Genomic DNA, 21,189 nt, shown 5'->3' with positions numbered 1-21,189 from the left:
TCACATGAAAAGTCCGGGGGCTTGAAAAAAGGAGCAGGCCATGGACAGTCCAGGGGCAGCAGCTATTTGCCCCTGTGTCCAGGATCGCGGGCCTAGTGTGGGCTGGCACACGCGCAACCTCCACCTGCCCAGAGGCAGGCGCAACTTATAAAATGGGTGTTATAGGGGAAGGTGGGCAGAAGGAAAGCTCCCTCAGAGGCCCTTTCGGAGTATGACACTAGAACATAAAAAATAAAGTTTAAAACTCCCCTTATGTTGTTACCAAGAATACCACACAGCTAGGTCAGCTAGCTTTGCTTTATTATACAGCAGTCCCTCAGTCACCACCTTAAAATCACATGTCCAGGCCTAGATTATCCATGAAGTGTGCCCCCATGACCTGGTGTTACCCACCCCTCCCCCATCTCATAAACCAGAGTGCTTCGTTCAAGAGCGGTACTCTTGCGTCAGTGGCTTGTTCCCTCCAAATTTATATTTCAGCCTGTGAAGGCTTGGACTCAAGAGAATTCCATGCGTCACCTACAAACACAACTTGATAAGGATGCCCAGCCATAAGCAGATTAAGTGAGGGAAGAGAAGGGGTTTTCCACAAGGAACAGTTAGGCGTCATTCACTTCCATGTTCTGCATCTGGTTCTCCAGTCCCCCAGCGTTTGCTTTCTTCTTGCTTCCTTCATGTTGCTTCTTCTGTTTCTTCGATTGCTCCTGGTCGATGGGGGCAGGTTTCACAAACTTGATCATTTCTTTCAGCCCTGAAAAAGAAACAAGGTGCTGTATTCACCGGTGCGGACCACCCTCTAGGCCAGGGACTGCAACTCAAAAACCGGACACCTCCAAAACAGGTTTTGGTTCAAAGCTACAACAGTTAACGAATGTCCTAGGGCAAATGTGCACAAAAAGAGCAATACAGTTCAGCTTTGAACCCCTTAGTTGTTTCTTCCCTCTCCCCACATTAAGTCTTGTTCCTGAAAAGGTAAAATATGGCCCCCCATTAACCAAAGGGATGAATGTTCCTTTACAACCCAGGAAGGCAAATCTCTGAACTTAGTTACATACACGGGGGGCATTATCCAATGTCAACCTGCTGCCTGGCATGGACAGGAAGCCCCTACCCTTTCATCCCAGGCTTCCCCATGTGCTACTGCTTCCTGCGGTGTTCACACTCTGCACCACTGCAGATATCCCATGGCTGGTATTGCGAGGGGGCGGGGCTGGAGCACAGCTGGGAGAGGACATGTTCAATAGGGATACAACCGAGAGGTTGTGGGTAAAGCTGGATCGCTATACGGGAGACAGCTAAACGGGCAAGCTCCTGGACAGCAAAGATGGAATAAGGTGCAGAAGACTCGGCCCGCAGAGATAAATTATTAACTTACAACGTTCAATTCGGCAAGTCAGAATATTTGTAAGTGCACAGACTGCTGCAAGAAAATGTGGCTTATCAAGCGCTTTATTAATAAGAGATGGCCGATAGGGGAGGAAAAATTGGAGGTGCCGTACCTGGGGGCATGAAGTCTTTCAGTTTCCTGGGCACAACAATACCTTCCTCGGTCTGGTAATTCTCCAGGATGGCACAAATTGTTCTTGTGGTGGCACACATGGTTGCATTTAGCATGTGCACAAAGTCCACCTACAAAATGGCAGAAAACAAAGCATGAACATGGCCCTTGCCCCAGCCTGTCCTACAGGTCACACCCCACTGACCATAGCTTCACCCTGCTGCAATCACAGTATCATTTTCAAGGACATTACAGTGAATACCCAGAGCACAAGTTAAAAACCCAGCTGAGTTTTAACCCTCTCTCATCGTCTCACTTCTGCAGAGTCACTAAATGCACACAAACCTACAGCAAGATGCTGTCTGAAGCAATGCAAGTCAAATAAAAATGCATTTTAGGAGAAAGTTTGTAAAACATTTATTGCAAGTATAGAAATTCATGTATTTTTGTCTTGTGTATACCAACATAAAAAAAATTCTGGATGCTGCATAGTATTATGCCCTAAATAAAGCAAGCTGGGGGAATTGCATGCTGGCCACATAGCAGAAAAAAGGTGTGTTCATGCTGCACATGCCTGATACAGGTACATTTTAGATATTTTCTATATACCATCCCATGTATAGATCACAACGGTTTACAAAGTGACATTCATAATTATAACTCAAACAAAGATTGGTTATAGAGGTGGTAAGCACAGGCAGGCATTAGTATCAATCAAGTGAAGTTTTCTGCTACGTATGAACGGTGGCCATTTTGGGAGTCTGTTCCACTTCTGAATCGGGGCTGCAGGAGGGAGGGGAGCCGGATTTGCATATTTCTTCCACCCCCCCCCCCCCCCCCCGATTTAAGTCCTGTGTGTCTTCCAGAGGAGATCCCTGACCCTCCCTCCCCTGGGAAGTCTAGGCTGTATTTTTCTGCTGACCTTTTGCTTTTAATGCACAAATCTTATCTGGCAAGCCTACAGGAAGAGGAGGACCCCCTTCAGGTGTCCGTCCCCCCCCTGCAAAGATCCTTCTGATGCCCACTCCACAGCCTCCTGCAGTGCCAGATGGGCAGGGATCCATCAGGGTCACGGTGGTGCTGGGGGGTCTTCCCCCCCCAGATCCCCTCTCAGCCATCCACAGTACCTGACCCTGACCAAGATCCTGATTTGCTGCTGCCAGGACCCCCCGAGTGCTCCGTTTGTTTCAAAGGAAGAGCTGGAACCACTCATTCCCTTCATTTTGCAGGAGCTGGGTATTGAAGTGCCACCTGAAGATTCGGTTACAGCTTCTATGCCAGCTAACGTGTACCCGGTCCTGGCGGGACTTAAGGCTCCTCCACGTATGTTCCCGTTCCATCCTATGCACAAGCTGCTGCTCCTTCGGGAATGGGAGCCTCCCAAGGCTGGACGAGGGTAGGGCAATGGACAAGCTGTATCCCCTCCCTGATGAATGCCTAGAGATGCTTAAACTTCCTAAAGTGGATTCTTCCGTCTCTGCTGTCACCAAGCACACCACTATCCCGCTGGTGGGAGCCATGGCATTGAAAGATGTCCAAGACCGCAAACTCGAACTTTATCTCAAGTGCATCTTTGAAGTCTTGGTCTTAGGAGTCCGGGCGACAATCTGCAGCAGTCTCATGCAGCGGGCAAGCCTTAGGTGGGTTCAACAATTGCTCAGCACCCAGGACCATCTGCAGAGGCGGAGCAGGCAGAACAGCTGGAGGGAGCTGTGGCGTATGGGGCGGATGCCTTCTATGATTTACTCTGCGTGCAGGCCAGAGCTATGGTCTCAGCAGTGTCGTCCAGACGTCTCCTCTGGCTGCGCAATTGGTCTATGGATTCTTCCTCCAAGTCACAGTTGGGCACACTTCAAATCAAGAGTAAGTTGCTTTTTAGCGAGGACCTTGAACAGCTTATCAAATCCCTGGGAGAGAACAAGATTCATAAGCTGCCGGAGAATCACCCAAATCAGTCTAAGTCCTTCTTTCCTTCACGCTCCCGCGTGACGTCACGACGCTTGACGTCACGGCATGTGACTGTCGAGCGCCGAAATCGCACGGGCATTCATTCACTGCCGGCGGGGGCCGTGCATTCATCCAGGCAGAGGGAGCCGGAGGCCGCTTTCACCGCCGGCTCCCTCTGCCTGGATGAATGCACGCCCACCCGGCCGCCTTGAGCGCCGAAATTGGGAGGAGAGGAGAAGGGTCTACCGTAGCAGGCCCGAGCCTTGCTACTTTTTCGGGTTGGTTTTTTTTTTTGCTTCGGGAGGAGGGGACAGGACTGGGGCTGCACCGGAGACCGGACGGGGCCTTGAGCGCCGAAATCGCACGGGCATTCATTCGCTGCCGGTGGGGGCCGTGCATTCATCCAGGCAGAGGAAGCCGGAGGCCGCTTTCGCCGCCGGCTCCCTCTGCCTGGATGAATGCACGCCCACCCGGCCGCGGCCTGGATCGAACACGCGCCCACCCGCCCGCCGGCTCCCACCGCCGCCTGGATCCAACGCGCGCCCACCCGCTCCCGCCGCCGCCGCCTGGATGACCGCACGCCTGGGGGATTCGGAAAGTGACAGGTATTTATACATATATATATAAAACAACTTACGCTGCAATGTTTTTTACACTTTACTCCCTTTGGTTTTACCCCCATTTTTTACACTTTATTCCCGTTTTAATTTTCGAACACCACACTAACACCACGTAGAGGGTAGGCGGTAAACTAACAGGTTAAGGACGCGGCAAAATAGCAGGTTACAAAGGAGATAATCTGAGCGTGCGTCACAGTATCGGAGGGGAATAGCTAATTCCTTCATTATACAGCTAATTCGTTCATTTACATATCATATACATGCTGCGTGCGGAAAGGGTTATGCGTCTGTTTTAAGAAGCGCTAAGGACGCGTGAAACTGGAGACTGTATCGCTGGATCGCCTTACGCGTCCGAATTGTGCGCTCCCAGCACGTTACAGTCGGGAAATCTTCAACCGCACGTTACAGTATCGACCTGTTAGATTGTAAGCCCTCTGGGGATAGGGAAATACCTACAGTACCTGAATATAAACCGATGTGATATCTCAGATCGAATGTCGGTATATAAAAATAATAAATAAAATAAATACTATGCTCACTTTAGCAAGGCTTTCATCTAAACAGTCATTAGGAAGATCCAAACTGATGGACAGTGATACAGAAGGATTCTCCCCCGTGTTTTATGGAAAGATATGATGCTATTTATATGCTACAGATTGGTGCCTCATTAAAAAGGACCCAAAAGCATTTCTGTTCATGAGTTTTGAGACAGTAAAGAACCAAAGTGCGGGTCAAACCATACTCCTGCAAATCACAAAAGTCACAGCCAGCAGATACTCCTCTTACACTGGACAAAAAATGACAGCTCATAAAAAAATGGATATAGAGTCAGCACCTCAAGAATTCTTATGCAAATGATGACTATCATATAGCTTTTGCTGGCTACTTCGAAATGACCCAGACTGACAACCATTGGATACAGGAATGCTGGGCTCAATGGACCAATAGTCTGACACTGCATTGGATTTATGTACATTTTTGGTTAACGATTAATAATCATCATCATAAGCTAATGTCAGTCTCCCTATAACATTTAGGGATTATATGATCTGTTCTTGATTAATCAGTCTGGTCGATTTGTTTTGGGTATGTATCTAAATAACAAAAAAAGTTGCCAGCACAAAGTTTACCTACACAAGAGAGGCAGCAAATGGGACATTTCCAAGGCACAGTTTCATGTGGTCTAGACAGTGTCGATATTCTAAACTGTCCAGAGCAAAATTATCTTGTCTAGATAAATGGCTGTCCTAAAGTTATCTGGACAACCTTGTCTGCATAACTTCTGACCAGATATCCATTCAGCATGGATTCGGGCTGAATATCTGGATAAAGTTACCCAGACAAATGTGTCTGCATAGCTTTACCTGTAAACAGTCAGCTGAATATCTACCCCCATATCTTTTTTTTGGAATGCCCCTTTTCACTCATTAACAGTAATAATTCCTTTACAAGGCAGTCTGTCAGGGAATGTTAGACATCACAATATGGCTGCATCCCTTAACCCAGGTGAAATGCAACCCGAAGCAGTCCACAGATGCTTAACTCAATGGGCACTGCACGTTTTTCAATGAAAAAACAGGGTGTCTCTCTCTGAAAAGGGCTCGCGAAAGCTCAGTGAAACGCTACCTACTTTATCCATCATCTTCTTGGTCTGGCCATAGCGGATCCGAAGCCGCCGGGCCTGGTAGTCTGTGCAGTTGGAGCAGGAAACCAGCTCACGGAAAGCAGCGGAACCTGGGAACCAGGCCTCCAAGTCCAGTTTCTTACTGGCAGCATGGTTCAGGGACCCTGCAATAAGATGTAAGAACGTTTGCCCGGTGTACAACCAGAGGGACAAACTAACTAGTGCTTACTCCATCTGCAACAAAGCGAGTGTAGCCCTTACCTGTAACTGGTGATCTGATAGCAGAGGTGAAACGAGCAACCCTGTATTACCGTATGCCAGTATGGAGGACATCTTCCACAGAGCTTTCTAAAACTTTTGAGCGTGTTCAGTGGTTTTCCACATGCTACTGGACACACTCCTCATTTTTAATGTATAGCCAAGCAAACCCTTGGTAGAGAAGATTCCCCCACTGACAGGCAGCTGGCTCGTTTGGTTCCTTGCACTGCTGTCATCAGAGAACACCAATTACAGGTTGCAAGTCTGCTTTCCCTGATGAAGAGAAGCTTCGAGGCTCTCACTGATGGGACTCCCTAATTAAGAGTTATTTTTCAACAAAAGAGGGGAACATTTTGGCTTTAAAAAAAAAAAAAAAGCATAAAAAAGACAAACAAGATTTCTGCAGTATTATGAAACTGTAAAACATATCGCACACAGACACGGACCCACAGAGAAAAGTACACATGGAAACTCAAGTCTCTGTGCCTACTTTAAATCCCCTGACTGAACCCCCCCTTCTCCTACAGGTACAGTACTTGTGCTAAGGCTGGACAATTTTCAAAAGCCTCATTTTATGCAGGCAAGACACGGGTTTAACCATATAAAACTTCTGAGAATTGATTTGCCCCCAGGCACACTGCAGGGGAACGCCACACCCCGGAGGCAGCGCCGTACCAGCTGCGCTTCCCACCTGAGACGATGTTCACAATGCGATACGGGATTTCCAGCGACTGGTAGAACTCTTCTGCTGTCCCAATCATTTCCTCAAACATCTCCCAGGATTTGTTGTCATGAGGCGAGGCAAAGATGAACTGCTCAATCTATAGAGAAAATGAGAAACAATTCACCTCAGAACAGCCCAGAGTCCAATGCTTAACACAGTCAATCAGCGCTACCAAAAACGCAGCGTGGACGTGCAGCGCTACTTCATAATGTTGCACACCTCAGGAAGACAGCAAATCGCCATATGCAAGCACAGAGCAGATTCTAGTACACTATCGGTACGGGAGATATCGATAAAAAAATATATATATATATTACAATAAGTAAGCTGCTGAGATCACATGGATCTCTTTCTTCAGATGTGCCTGTGTAATTATAAAAATGGAACAGTGTTTAAAAAAAATAAACATAAACCTTTTTGCTTGCCCATCCAAGGCAGAAAACATTTAACCTTGAGATCTTAAGTAAGGCTCACTCATGTGTAAATGTAAGTCCTACCCCTTCCTTTTGCAAGATGACCCACATTTTAGTTCTTTATATAATAATGATTTTATTCGATTTCTTTATTTTTACATATCATGCTACTGCTACTCCCTTCCCTACCCTTCTCTGACTAGCCCAGTAAGGCCATCTCCCAGGTGCGAGACGCACCGAACCATAATCTTTGTGACGGCAACCGTATCTAGGTCTGCCTCGACCGTCAGGGATAGCAAATCTGGAATTTCATTACCTAAACCATGAGCATTTGTGCTCAGAACCTTCCCGATATTTCTCCTTGACTTGCTGGCATTTTCCATAGCCTCATACCTGCTTCCTTTCCCTTCCCTGTTTCTCATAGCCTTGTGAGATCCTCTCCCTTTTGTAATTTTCCCTGCACTAACTTTGTTTGTCAAAGGTGACAACACGATGCAGCTGACTTTCATCCGCCACCTCCTGCCTATGTCCGATCTGAATCTCTCACGAAGGCTTATGGTTCCTCTGACAGACGGAGGTAGACCATCGCTACAGAAGCAGCCTTTCATGGTTCTACGTACAGCGGCAGCACCTTTGGGAGCTACTGATCAGTCACCAAGGAGGCCAGACTGCCCTTCCACTCTCCACACTCATTCTGCAGCCTCCTCTTAGCCTCCGCTTCGTTGGCTGTCATCCCTCTCCCGGTCTCCAGTTACCTTCTCAAACTGGTGGACGCGGAAGATGCCTCTGGTATCGCGGCCATGCGAGCCAACCTCTTGCCGGAAGCAGGTAGAGAGCCCGGCGTATCGAATGGGCAGGTCCTCGGGCTTCAGCCACTCATCCCGGTGCAGTGCTGCGATAGGTTGTTCCGACGTGGCAATCAGGTACTTCTCATCAAAGGAACTGTCGTCAGATTTCTCACTGCCCTTGCCGATTACCTGGAAGACAGCGAGGAAAGAGAGTGGGCGACAGGTCTCCACAAACTGCACGTTCAGGTGAGAAGCATTTCTATGGGTTAGCAGAAAAGCTTCGGTTAATGAACTTCTATTTGCGCAGCGCTTTATGGACAAAACATACCAGGGTAGATATTCAACGGGTACCAGCTAAGTTACAAGGATATTCAGCGGCACAGCTATGCCGCTGAATATCTATCTGTGCACAGTACGATACTTAGCCAGATAACACTTATCCGGCTAAGTCTAGATGTGCTCAATAGCAGGTCAAGACTTAGCCAGTTAACTTATCCAGCTAAGTACTGCCACCCCAATCCACCCATTGCCCACCCATTTTTTCTCTGTCAAAGTTAGCCAGATAAGTACTACTTATCCGGCTATCTCTCGTTTGAATAACAGGCCCACCAACATTACTGCCCGATAATGATCTTATCACTCGCTGCACGGATCGCCCGCACTCTTCCTCCGTCTTCGAGCAGATAAGCCAATCGTCCAGATAGGGATGGACCAGAATCCCTTCTCGTCTCAAGCCTGCCGCCGCCACCACCTTTGTGAAGATTTGGGGGAGCCGTGGCCAACCCGAAGGGAGGAGCCCGAAACTGGAAGTGTTGTCCCAAAACCTTGAACCTCAGAAACTTCTGATGATTTTATATTATTGGGTTTGTTTTTTTTAATTATTTGTACTTATGCTTTACTTATGCGTGTAATTATTGTTAATCGCCTAGACCACTTGTGTGTTAGGCGATCCATCAATCCAATAAATGTAAATGTAATGTAAGCAGATAAGCTTCCTCCTGCAGCTTGTCCAAGTCATCCAGATTCCTGGGGTCAACTTGCCAACATGCCCAGAACCACCCGCTGAAGCCAGCCAAGGTCTCTCTCCTTGGAATCAGGAATACCAGAGTCTGAATCCACTCCCTCTTCCAGCTCCTGCCCCATTAGGGGGGGGGGGGAAGAGAGAGAGAGAGAGATCCCCAGATTCCCGGTCAGGCAGAGTGCCCGAAACCCTGTGGGAGCTGAAGCAACGGAGACCCCCACCTTGGCCCCTCCGAAGCGAGAGGCCCTCCTGGCCTTTGAAGCCTTTAGCCAAGGCTCCCTCCCCCCCTGAAGCACAACCTGTGCAGAGAGAGAGAGAGAGAGAGAGAGAGGGAATATATTCAGGCTGACCAAAGCCTGCAGGCCTCCATGCGCGGCTTCTCCGCCATGAGGTCCACTCCCACGCGCACCACCGTGAGGTAGTCCGCATCCTGCACGGGAAAGAAACATGCAGCACTGATAACTCCCCCCCCACCAGGGAAAAACCAGAAGCCTCCACCGGCCCTTTCAACTCCCACTCCCTTACTGATCCCGGCAGCGCCAGAGGTCGCCCGCCCTGGCACTGCACCACAGGCCGATTTTCCTGGCTCCAAACTTGCTGCACATTTATTTATTTATTCCCCCCCCCCCCCCCCCCCCCAACAACTTAAATGACAAACCAGCAAAAAGGGATACTTCCTTGAGAAAGCCAGTAGCGAACAGGAGGGGACTTTGGCGTGCGAAGAGGGAGCCAGTCCCCTGGCTATCAGGGACCCCAGAGGTAGCGGCTCACAACAGCCTGGAGTATCCAAACCCATTCGCCCGGCTAAACCCAAGGGATGGCCCACCTTGGAACCTAGCACCTCGGGGAGAAGATCCAATCTCCAAAACTCCAGAATCAGTCAGGAGTGCAGGTTTGCACCTCTGCCACCTGCTGGAGTCAGAGAAATCCTGAGGGACTGCAGGTGGCACTCTCGGTTATGTAGCAGTGCCTCGGTTTTGTTCTCTGCCTCCATCTGCTGGTAGGGATGCAAAACCCACTTGACTGGGCTGATCTGGGAATGTTCAGGAAAGGGGCTTTTACAAAACTGCCCGCCTGATTATTATTTCGTGCATGGTGTTTGTTTGCACATACGTTTACCTGGACTGAGTAAAGGGCTCCTGGGGGGCGGATTTAAATGCACATACTTTTGGATTTTCAAAAATGTGCACGGAAACTTCTCCCAAAACTGTTCTGTGCAATTAACAGCAGGTGTGAGTGCAGGGCAATTTTAAGTGGATTTTCAAAGCGGGCTTATGCACAGAAGTCTAATTTATGGAAGCTTTTGCTGCCTAGTTTAGATGTTATACAGTTACCCCCTCCCCCCCCCTTATGGGGTAATTTTCAAAAGGATTTATACTCTTATTCTGCAGGTAAAACAATACAAAGGAAAAAAAAAAAAAAACCCCCACACTCTGCTGGGTAAACAGTTTCTCCAAACCAAACTGTCCTTGCCCCTTTTTCATGTCTTACCTTATAAAGCTCCTCATCAAACTGGCTGAGTTGTGCCACCTCCTGCATGACCTCTTTCCTCATGAAGAACGGGGTATAAATGGGGGTATAACCTTTTCCACTCAGGGTCTGTAGTGCATACTGGATCAGAGCCTGCTCCAAGAAGACCAGGGGACCCTACAAAAGAAGAGCAACCGTTCCTGAGTGATCGAAGCACAAAGCTACAAGATCTAACCCCGGCTCCTGCTACCTCTCTGCCTTAGTTCTAAACCCAATAAGCCACATTACAGAACCATAACTGTGTAGCAACACCACCGCTCCCCCGTTCCCAGGTCTTCATACAGCTCAAGTACAAAGAGAAAATCGTAGGCTACGCGCTCTCTGGACCGGTCCCAGTGGCTCAGTGTTAATGCATGCGCTGTCATATGGAAGGCAGAGGTTTACCTCCCGGGTGATCAGGGATACTGCAGAGACAGCCCAGTCAGCACGCAAAAAAGTGACACCTAGAGACCCACAACTGCAGGGTTCCAGAAGGAGCCCTGCCGACGGCTACCAGCTGGGAGTCTGTCATTGCGATGACTACGATAAGTGAGTGGGGAGGGGATATAAAACGGAGGGGTGGGCAGGAAGTCTGAATGAAGGCTCATCCAGTTGATTTAGAAATCCAAAGGCACTTAAATGTGCAGTGTTTGTATAATGTTTTGGGCTTTTACTGAGATAAAACGTGCAACCTAATTTAAGAGAGAGTCACCTTCTCCTTACTGCTGTGGGCTTAACAGGGGAACACTTTCTTCCCTGTATGTTCATAAAAGCCAAAGCTCAAATAGTCCAGACGCCAAAGTCCATGCACTGAAAACCACAACTGTTCTCATCTCGTCTGCCCACGATCATGTATTCCCTGGAGGAAGGTTTAGCGCCTCTGGATTTCTCTCACCTTAAGGAAGTAACCCCTGCTTCCAGCTACAATGGCCCCCTTCTCGCCTTCATAGCCGTCCACCATCACAACCAGGTCCACATGGGAGTACTTCTTCTGCGTCGTGCAGTCTGCCCAGGTCTTCTCCACTTTATTATCATTGTCCTGTGTATGTACAGAAGGGACAGGGGGAAAGAGAGAGAAATGTACCCCAAACCAGCAATGAAATGCTACCAAGAGCCCCCAATGTTTGTTCTCTAATGAGAGCGGTTCAGGGGAGGCCACAAAAAACCAAAACAAAATGGGACACTCTGTGTATCAGATAATTAGTGAAGTTTTTTCTTTATAAGGGTTTCATGCACACTTGACAGGGAACCCATATAACTGCCAGACAAAATACCTATCAGTTCCTGTGTAGCTACTCCCAAAGGGAGAGAAAGGAAGGCTGTGCAAACTGCAGCAAGTTATTTCCTCTACTTCTGGAGATGAGAATAAGGTGCTCAGGGACCTCATATAAGGCAAAACGTAGTGCAACTGATCTACAGCTAACTGCCAGCAGGAGATCCTTACCAAGTTTTGAAAGGGCAATAGCCTGACATACGCCAGTTCTTTGGAAGTGACCAAGAACTAACTCTCGTGTAGAACTGGGTCGGCCATGAGATTCAAATTGTTTCAGGAATTCTGATAGCATCTTATTGTAACAAGCAGTTTTGCCACATTTCAGTGACCTTGAAAGGTTCAGAGCTGTTGTGCTCTCTGTGTTTCTTCCGATACTGCCTCAATTCGTGATAAATGGTGCACGTCCTGTTCTTTTCCAGTGGTGCCTTGTCTACATACAGAGGATGACTCCCGACCATATGGAGGAACAGACGTACGATTTGGCACAGGAGACGTTTAGGGTGTGTTTGTGTGTGTGTGTGTGTGTGTGTGAGACAGAGACTGGTCAGGGAGGTGACTGGTGTCTGTATGAGAGAGAGAGACTGGTCAGGGAGGTGACTGGTGTGTGTGAGAGAGAGACTGGTTGTGACTAGTTGTGGGCCCTAAGGAAGAGGACTGTGAGGACAGAGCTTCAGCAGCCACTGCTGCTTCTGGTGAGTGCTATTGGCCTGCAAAGGAAAGGAGTAGGAGAGTTGCTGGAGAGGGTAAGTAAAGGAGGCTTTTTACATTTATTTTTCTTGACTGACTGCCATTTTAATTATTGGGTATTATGTGATGTGTCTGCTGTTTTGAAATATTTTATTGATATTTGGACAATTTTTAATAATTTTTATGAGTTTTTAATTGTTGGATGTTATTCTTTTTATCAGCTGTTTTGTAACATTTATTAGAAAAGTTTTACAAGTATTTCTTAGTGGCTGAGCAGCGTTTTGCCAGCATTCTGCATCGAGCAGAGAGTGACGTTTTTCAGAGTAAGTGCTTACAATCGCTACTCTAAGTGCTCTTAAGAGAATAGGTATTTGGCAAGCAATGTTGATAAGTTATACTAAAACCTTCATTCAGAGGCCTGCCCAAGCGGGGCTAGAAGTGAACCGAGATCGCTCATCAGGCCTGAGACTTTGCAGCTCTTACCTCATCATTGCTGATGGGCACAGAAGGATGGAGGAGGTTTCCAATTTCACGAAGGTTTTCAAAGCGCTCTGCTTCCAGCTTCACTCGCTCAGCGTCACATTTCAAGATGGCTTCATCAATCAGAACACGGACTCTCTTAATCTGCGTCACCGTCAGAGCCTGGGACAGCAAGAAATAACTCGTCGCGTGAAAGCATCAAACTCCACCTACCGCACGGATTAAACCCAACCCGCCTCCCAAACTCCACCGCCGGTGCTCACGAGAGACCAGGCAAATGCTTGCAACCCAGTGCTCATGCAGGACCAGGTGAACGCCTGCCAGTTGTGTCTCGGGACTGCCCGCAGGAGGAAAGCGTGAACAGGCGAACACTGTTGCACCACAACAAAACAGAGACCTTCACCTTGCCCACGACCAGAACCCAAACTAGAAAAGGGGCCAGAAATGTCAAGTAATGGAGAGAAGAAAGCTCGAGCCATGCGAGAAACACAATCATACGGCAGACATAACCAGAAGACAAGAAACAGCTCTTCGACGTTACAAAATCACAAACGGATTATTACAAAGCCCTAGTTTCCCTGCCCACATACATTTAAAACCTCCAGCTCTTTTCACACCATAGCCCTGGCTGCATTTTTTAGAGCAGTGGTGCCCCATTTCTTCTGCCCATCGCTACTCACAGTGAGAATTTCTGTGGTGAGCGCCTCAAGGTTTTGTGCAGCTTCTGGGACGGTGTCATCATCCCCCACGGGTTCTTTTTTCTGCAATACAACAACTCAATTAATCAACGTTCATCAGGTTAGAATTAGCCGGCTATCTCTGCCACTCGGTGGCTCTTGAAAAATTAACCACTATATTATAAAGTCAATGACATTCTTGAGTTTAAGACGAAATAGCTCCTATCCTCAGCAAAGAGAGATGAAACAATTAAAAGAGGTATTGCTGCAAGGCAGCAGTTAGGTGAATGACAGGCCCAAATTTGCAAAAATTAAAACCATATGGATATAAGCTCAGAATAAGATTTTTGTATAAAATTATCTTTGTTTTCATTTACCCTTCATTGTGCCAAGAAAAGAATATATCTAGTAAGTGAGCTTTCAGGACTCCATAGGTCACTTTCTCGGACATGAATTTTGTTGCATGCCATCCAACCAGATCAGTGAGCGAGCTGAGGAATCCTGACTCGTGAAAGCAAAATAAAAAAAACTCATGTGTGCGCCTGCACCCTTTCAAAAACCTCTCTCCAACCCCTAGGAAGTGAGGCTGCGGTCTGACCTGGTCCTCACTGCATCACTTCTATGAAAAGCCTCTTCTCGGCCCTGCCCCCAAGGTTCATGACACAAGCAAGCTAGTCTTCCATTCTCAAAACGCCACAGCATAAATGCAGACTTCACAAGATACTAAACACAGAACTCAACCCAACCTTCTGATGCTTCCGTCTCACTCTTACCTTCATTTTTTCCCCTATTGTTTTGCTGCATAGATTCTTCAGTTTGTTCAGATTGTCTGCCTGAAATCTGCCTAAAACCAAATAAGAGAGAGTGTGTGTATAAGACAGAACCAGTTTGGTGCGGTGCCTTAAACCTTCAGTGCCGAGAGGGCCCTGAACCCCATTACCGGAGCAGACTTTGCTTTATAGTGTGAATGCAGTGTGACACTTGCACGCCATTTCTAGGATCTTGCTGGGGGGGGGGGGGGGGGGAGGAGAAATCAAGTTAATCAGAATGAATGGGAACATGCATAACTTGCATTAACTCTCTCACACATACCATAAGATTCCTTTATACTACAAATGGGATAGACTACGCCATGTCTAAACACACACCATTAAACTAAAGGAGTTAGTACATTTATAATATATCTGAGAAAGTGTTGTGGTGAAAGCAGCATCCATAAACCACTACTAGCAGCCATGTAGACTCTGGAAATGATTTGTCCTCATGTTTAAATTTTTTAAATCTTGTTTTTTTGTCTTTAAGAATATAAGTAAAGCCATACTAGATCAGACCATAGGTCCATCAAGCCTAGCATCCAGTCTCAGACAGTGGCCAATCCAGGTCACAAGTATCTGGCAGGATCTCAAATAGATCCAGGGATAAGCAGTGGCTTATACACGCTTTGGAATGCTTTTCAATCTTGACCCTAATGAAATGGGTATCAGAATGAAAACATTTTCCATAGGTTAAGGTGCAAGGGCCATGTTTGGCCTTCCCCTCAGATTTGACTATGCTCAGGATACGGCGGTTTTCTTACCCCAAGTTAGCCAGAAGGAGGGATTGAATTGCTATACTACTTTCAGTCCTGACTGAAATATGCTATAAAGAGTAAAAATTAAAAAATAAAACAAAAACAGAAAAATGTGCTAAAAATAATTAAAACAAATAAAAACAGAAAAAGGAATTAAAAAGTGACAAGGAAAAATAATTTGTTAAATACCTGCTACTGTTTTTGTTTCTATTATCTCTCCCAGAAGGCCATTCCACGCATCTACCACACTTTACTCAAAGAAATATTTGTTACTCCTGAATTTGCCCCCTTGGAGCTGAAAAAAGCTTTTTACGTTATTTATATTTTTTAGGTATCTGAACGTCACTATCGTTTCCCTCCCCTCCCTTCTAAGATACGCATATTTAAGTCCTTAAATCTCATTTACATTTTGGGGCAGATTTTATAAATCTGCGCACCAGGCGCGAAAAAGAGTACACGGGATTTCAATAGATATGTGCGTAGCCGCGTGTATCCATTAAAATCTGGGGTCGGAGCGCGCAAGGCTGCCCAAAATCTGCAGCCTGCACGCGCCGAGCCGCGCAGCCTGCCTCCGTTCCCTCCGAGGCCGCTCCGAAATCAGAGCGGCCTCGGAGGGAACTTTCCTTCGCCCTCCCCCCACCTTCCCCTCCCTAACCCACCCCCCGGCCCTATCTAAACCTCCCCCTACCTCTATCACGAAAGTTACACCTGCTCGAAGCAGGCGTAACTTTGCGCGCGCCGGGCCGGCTGCCGCGCTCCATGTTCCGGTCTGGGGGCTGGTCCAGGGGCCACTGTCACGCCCCCGGGCTGGAACCACGCCCCCGAAACGCCGCATCACTCCCGACACACCCCTGAAACGCCCCTCCATACAAGCCCCAGGTCTTACACGCGCCACCGAGCCTATGCAAAATAGGCTTGGCGCGCACAGGGGGGGGTGCGTGCATATCTTACGCACGTACCCCTTTGAAAATCTACCCCTTTATGTATTAGGTTTATAGACCTCCTAACAGAATGGTCTAGGCAGTTAACAATGAACACGCACAAAACAATTGACAGTAAAAAGAAAACAATTACATTAAAAAGCATAAAAGAATAGCAAATTAAAAGTTTCAAATCATAAAACTAAAAAATAGACAGATTTAAACAAATGGGGGGGGGGGGGAGTAACTGGGACTTGTGCTTATGTAATTTATCTTGTATTCTGTTGTGAAAGTAACACAAATTACTATATGGAAAACATTGAACAAATTGCTTATAGGTGATTTTCAACTTTTATAATCAAACACCTGAAACGATTACTGAAATATTCTATAAGAGATGGAATCAAATGAAAATCCTTCCTTTACTAAAGAGCTGGGCTTGTGTCGAGCACGCTTTGCGGAAGCACAGAATCACCCTCTATGTGGATTGCCACGGAGTTACATCAGACTCAATGAATCCGCCCTAAGCAAGGCAACCAATGGGCAGCTCCTGCAGCAGGGCAGACAGCATCCTGCCAAAGCCTGAACTACAGGAACAGTCGCCGGCCGCAGAGACAGATGATGCAACTCATTCATTTCTGGGTCTTTAGCCGTGTGCTGACATCACAACCTCGGAAAACTCCCAATGGCCTAAGCACTCTACTACGGGAAATGGATACAAATAATGTTTGGAAAAGGCCTCCTGGAAAGTTAGCGATTCTGGATTTGACAAAGCCTCTTAGGTGCTAAACCCCTCCTCTGGTTTCATTCCGTCACTGTTTTCTTACTTCCTTGCAATATCTGACACCTCAGCCTAATTTCATTTAATTTGATTTTCTGAAATCAGAATTAGGAATAAAAATCTAAGGGAACATTAACCTGACAGATTCTTACAAATGATGGAATAGGTTAAGAATGTCAATAGAAGTTTACTGCCCAAGACGCGAGTTGTTTTTGTTTTCTTGTTTCTTGGCCACTTCAAATCCAGTAATCCTCTTACAATATTCCATCACTTTTAAAGGTACTATCACATTTAAAATAAAATCACTGCTCTCTTTCAGTTTAAGCATCTCACCAGCTTTTGTGTTTACAGTCGGTCTTGTCTTTTAGTTAAAGTGAAGACAATAAGAAACCCGACATTTTCCAGACATCTGTTGTGGGGAGGGAGGGCAACACAGACTGAGACGGGGAAAAAGAGAGGGGTACACAAAGAACCAGGGAGGAAGGGACGGACACACACGGCCGAGCGCGCGCTCTCTCTCTGCGGTAGGAAACCTCGCGGCTGCTCACGGTGCATGCACTCTGCCTACTACCGGGACATCATCCGCAGTCAGAGCGGCCGGACCTCCCGGCCATGCCGGCAGATCACCGGCGCGATAACCTCGCCCCCCTTTCGCCAGCCCCAGCCTCACATTTCCGCCACTCTCCGTCCGCCCGCACCAGCCGGTCCACCAGTGTCACGTCTTTGAAGCGTTTGGCCTGCGTCTCGCGCACTTTCTCTGGGTCGCCGCCCTTGTCCGCGCGGAAGAGATCCAGATCCAGCACCATGGCGGCGACTTGCGCTCGAGCCGGCGGCAGGCAGGCACGCAAGCCGCTAAGGTGGAAAGAGAGAGAGACTCAACACCGCGCACGCGCACTGACTTCAGACGCCCTCTCCCCGCTGAGGGCAGATGATATGGCGCAGGCGCACGAGTCAGCCGAGGCCATCTTGCGGTTGGCAATGAGTGTCCGGCGGTGGCCTTGGGCCTGTACAAATTGTCATGCCTGAAAAGTATTCTCAATTAATGAATACTTTCAATTAACTATACTACTTGTAAGTAAATAATCGCATATTCAACATTGATCCGTGCCAGAAGATTAATCTACGTATGATAACAGAGATTTAAAATGCATATAAGGTAATTTAAAACATCAGACTGTACAGAACTACAATAACAAGAAGGATAAGAGATACTAATTGCTGCATGATAAATTAATGAGAGATTGTACTATGTACAGAATGATATGTGAAATTTATTTATTTTACTTTTGTACTTCACCTCTCATGTCTTGATCTTTAATTAATATGTATTTGAGAATTCCGTTGATAGATGTTAAGGTCTGTTTATGAATATTCACTGTGTAATCCATCATTCTGTTCTAAATGTCATTATTGTAAACCATTGTGATCTTTGCATGGAACAATGGTATATAAAATATCTAAACAAATAGTCTACTAACTGTGAGTAAAAGATCTACATTTAAGGGAGGATACCCATCTGGTGTCCAAAAAGAGCCCTGAGAAAACTGAGACATTAGCTTTGTGCCAAGATAGATTTTTCTGCCATTGGGAGGGGTTTCCTGACCATCCAAGAGGGCCTAGCCTAGAGGGACCACTGCACAATCTAATCCAAAAGTGTGGATGGATTCCTGGCCTAACAAAGACTAATACACAGATAGAGGAGAAAAGATATGTAATTCTGAGATAAAATGCACAGACTGTGGTATGTGATTTACCATATTTAATTGTGCCATTCAATGAAACTATTAGTAAAGCATTATTTTGGACACTGCTTACATGGTCTGAGTGTGGTTTGTTTGGCACTCAACTCACAGCAAAATGAGGGAGCTCCATCACAGCTCTCTAGACATCCTGTACTGTGACCGGAGAGGACTCCTTTCCACCCCTAGTCCGAAGGACCTACACTTTGGGATGGGAGGAGAAGTAAAAGCTAGCCAGGCTTCCTGCCCCAAAGAACTTACAAATAATTTTATGTCCCCTCTCTTTACCCAACTTGTACCTTAAGAAGGGGTTACACATCTTCCTTAAATAAGATGAGCCCGACTATAACTACGAGTAACCCCTTTGTTCATGGATTTATACTGTTCCAGGGACACATAGAAAATGCATCTCTGGGGCTGTCTCCACAACACCCTTTCCCTCTTCACTGTCCCCAAGCTCTGGGTTCTTTCTGTGGGGGTGAAGGCAGTCCTTCTTGGCCCAGGCGATAGTGTGCTTTTCCCTTACGTGCATGAGTATCTCACTGTTTCTATAGATGTGATGTGCTGGGACAAACAGGCTGGACAGACACTGCACTTGGTGTTCAAATTAAAATTTACTGATTCCTTTAGAAGTTCAAATCAATGTCCAATCAGAAGATACTGGTGTTAAAGGGAGTATCTTACAATGAGACTCACTTCCTTTGTGTCCTGTCTCACAGGTTCCTGGGATGGAGCTTATCACTTCTTCTCTCATGGGCCAATGCAATATCAAGGGCAAAAAAACGTGCGGCCAAACTGGGCACACATCCCCCTCTCCTGGGTGTCTGATGCAAAAGGCAAGTGAGCTGCTGCGTTAAAAAGGACGCGCTAGGGATAAATTGTGCATCCCTAGCACATCCATGACATTGGGTGCCCAGGATATATGACTGTGCGCGGGTAAATTGAGTGTCCGTTTTCCTAACCTGACCACTGTAAAGAGTTTTCTTTCATGCTGCTTCCTGCTTAGTATCGGGATGATGCTAAGTAAGAGGAACCACAGAAAGCAGTAATTTCTGCTTTTTTTTTAGCCCTTGATGCGTGTAAAAAGATTTAACGCCTGGCATCGATTCTTGCATGTAAAAACGCGCGCATCGGGCGCACAGTGATTTTTTTTGCATCGGGGGGCAATAGCTAATAGCCTCAACTACATGACATTTACATGTGATAAGCGCTATTATTTATTTATTTATTTTTAACTTTTATATACCGATGTTCCTGTATAGGATACATATCGCACCGGTTTACATAGGAATTGAACTGTCGCCTTGGGGCGAGTACATGGAACATGTAATACAAAAACATTATAATATCGTATAATCAAACGTAGGGCTATACATAAATTACTTCCAATAAAGGAACATGTAATACAACGTAAATTATAATACAAAATAAATTATAATAAAGTAAATAAAGTGAAAAAACATAAGGGCTATACATGATATTACCTCAGATACATTTATGGTGGACGCAATAATTATGGGGAAACTGTGAAAGGACTAGAGGGTGTGCAGAGAAAATTAGTGTAATCCTTAGGAGGGACCAGGGGACCTCTGTGAGTGATTATCTCTCCGAAAAGGCCTGGCTAAAGAGCCATGTTTTGAGTTTCTTTTTGAAAACCAGAGGGCAGGGTTCTTGTCGCAGGTCCGGGGGGAGCGAATTAGCTATGAGTGTGTTTGGACGCTCTAATCCCCATTTTGCATCAGGAGTTAGCCTAGCGGGTCGAAAAGACACGTCCATTCACGGGCTAACCTGTGCGCTAGCCTGAGCGCACAATATCGCATCGGCCTCTCGATGTATAACTTGTGGGGAATCCCCTGATTCCTGGAAAGTCCTACCTGAGTGTAAATGACAAATCTCGGCCACCTATCCTTTGGCCTGATCCCTTGGGTGGAAATCCTATTGAGGGTCTCCTGGTCTTCCACCTTCTTCCTGAACTTCCTAATTGGATGTGACTTCTCTGAAGGAAAAGTTTGATGCACACAGGAAATCAGCTATATCAACTCAGTTTCCCAGTGAGGGGTGGATCAAAAGCCCCCTTACAACAAAAAGGGAAAACCTTCATTTCCAAAAATCTCTCTGGCTGAGGAGAAGCTGTCACTGGACTTGATCCTTTTATGGGGTAGAAGGATGGTTCACAGATCTTCAGTCCTTGTCCTCTGGATCCAGGGAATACCCTTCACCATAAGGGTTCAAGGTTTCACTCCAGACACCAGACACCCCAAAAATTCAATAAAGTCTCTCTTCCAAAAATGAGGCAGACCCTCTCAGATAGGGAGTGCACTGATAGGGAGTTTCCTCTAAACGCAAGTACACTAAGTTGGGTTAGAAGGCCAACCCAACAAGGAAACATAAAACCAGCTCCTAATTCTGATACTCCTTTCCCTCTCCACATTTGTGGGGTTAGCAGGGTAATATTAAGATGGGGGGAGTATCTTAAGGAGTTATTAAATGGATATGATAAGCTAGGGGAAGTAGAAAAGCAGTGGGTAAAACTGAAAAGAGATATTGTAAGGACAACAAACCTTTTTGTTAGGAAAGTAAATAAAGGTAACCATGCCTTGTAAAAGTCTTCACATCCTTGTATATTTTTCACAGCTAACACAATCCCTAAAGGAAGGAGG

General features: G+C 46.5%; 1 protein-coding gene across 1 annotated transcript; it reads right to left on the bottom strand.

Annotated features, from left to right (window-relative positions):
* Positions 1 to 282: 282 nt before the first annotated feature.
* Positions 283 to 17,596, bottom strand: SARS (seryl-tRNA synthetase). The gene is made up of 11 exons (XM_029572120.1): positions 17,461 to 17,596; positions 14,293 to 14,363; positions 13,523 to 13,603; positions 12,846 to 13,004; positions 11,298 to 11,441; positions 10,385 to 10,540; positions 7,840 to 8,061; positions 6,639 to 6,768; positions 5,696 to 5,853; positions 1,500 to 1,629; positions 283 to 751 (listed from the first exon to the last, which is right to left on the bottom strand). Exons 1-11 carry the CDS (start codon positions 17,594 to 17,596, stop codon positions 600 to 602), a joined length of 1,539 nt encoding a protein of 512 aa, XP_029427980.1. The 3' UTR covers positions 283 to 599.
* Between the last annotated feature and the right edge of the window lie 3,593 nt (positions 17,597 to 21,189).

This window comes from Rhinatrema bivittatum, chromosome 12 (assembly GCF_901001135.1).
Source record: "Rhinatrema bivittatum chromosome 12, aRhiBiv1.1, whole genome shotgun sequence".
NCBI lineage: Eukaryota > Metazoa > Chordata > Amphibia > Gymnophiona > Rhinatrematidae > Rhinatrema > Rhinatrema bivittatum.
This window is presented reverse-complemented; position numbering and strand designations above follow the sequence as displayed.

Bases quoted from the DNA above. Each gene is read 5' to 3' on its own strand.
- SARS (XM_029572120.1), bottom strand. From the start codon at position 17,596: ATGGTGCTGGATCTGGATCTCTTCCGCGCGGACAAGGGCGGCGACCCA. The intron at 14,364-17,460 runs GTGAGGCTGGGG...ATTTGGTTTTAG, and splicing joins GGACGGAGAGTGGCGGAAAT to GCAGATTTCAGGCAGACAAT. The intron at 752-1,499 runs GTACGGCACCTC...TTTCTTTTTCAG, and splicing joins GAAAGACTTCATGCCCCCAG to GGCTGAAAGAAATGATCAAG.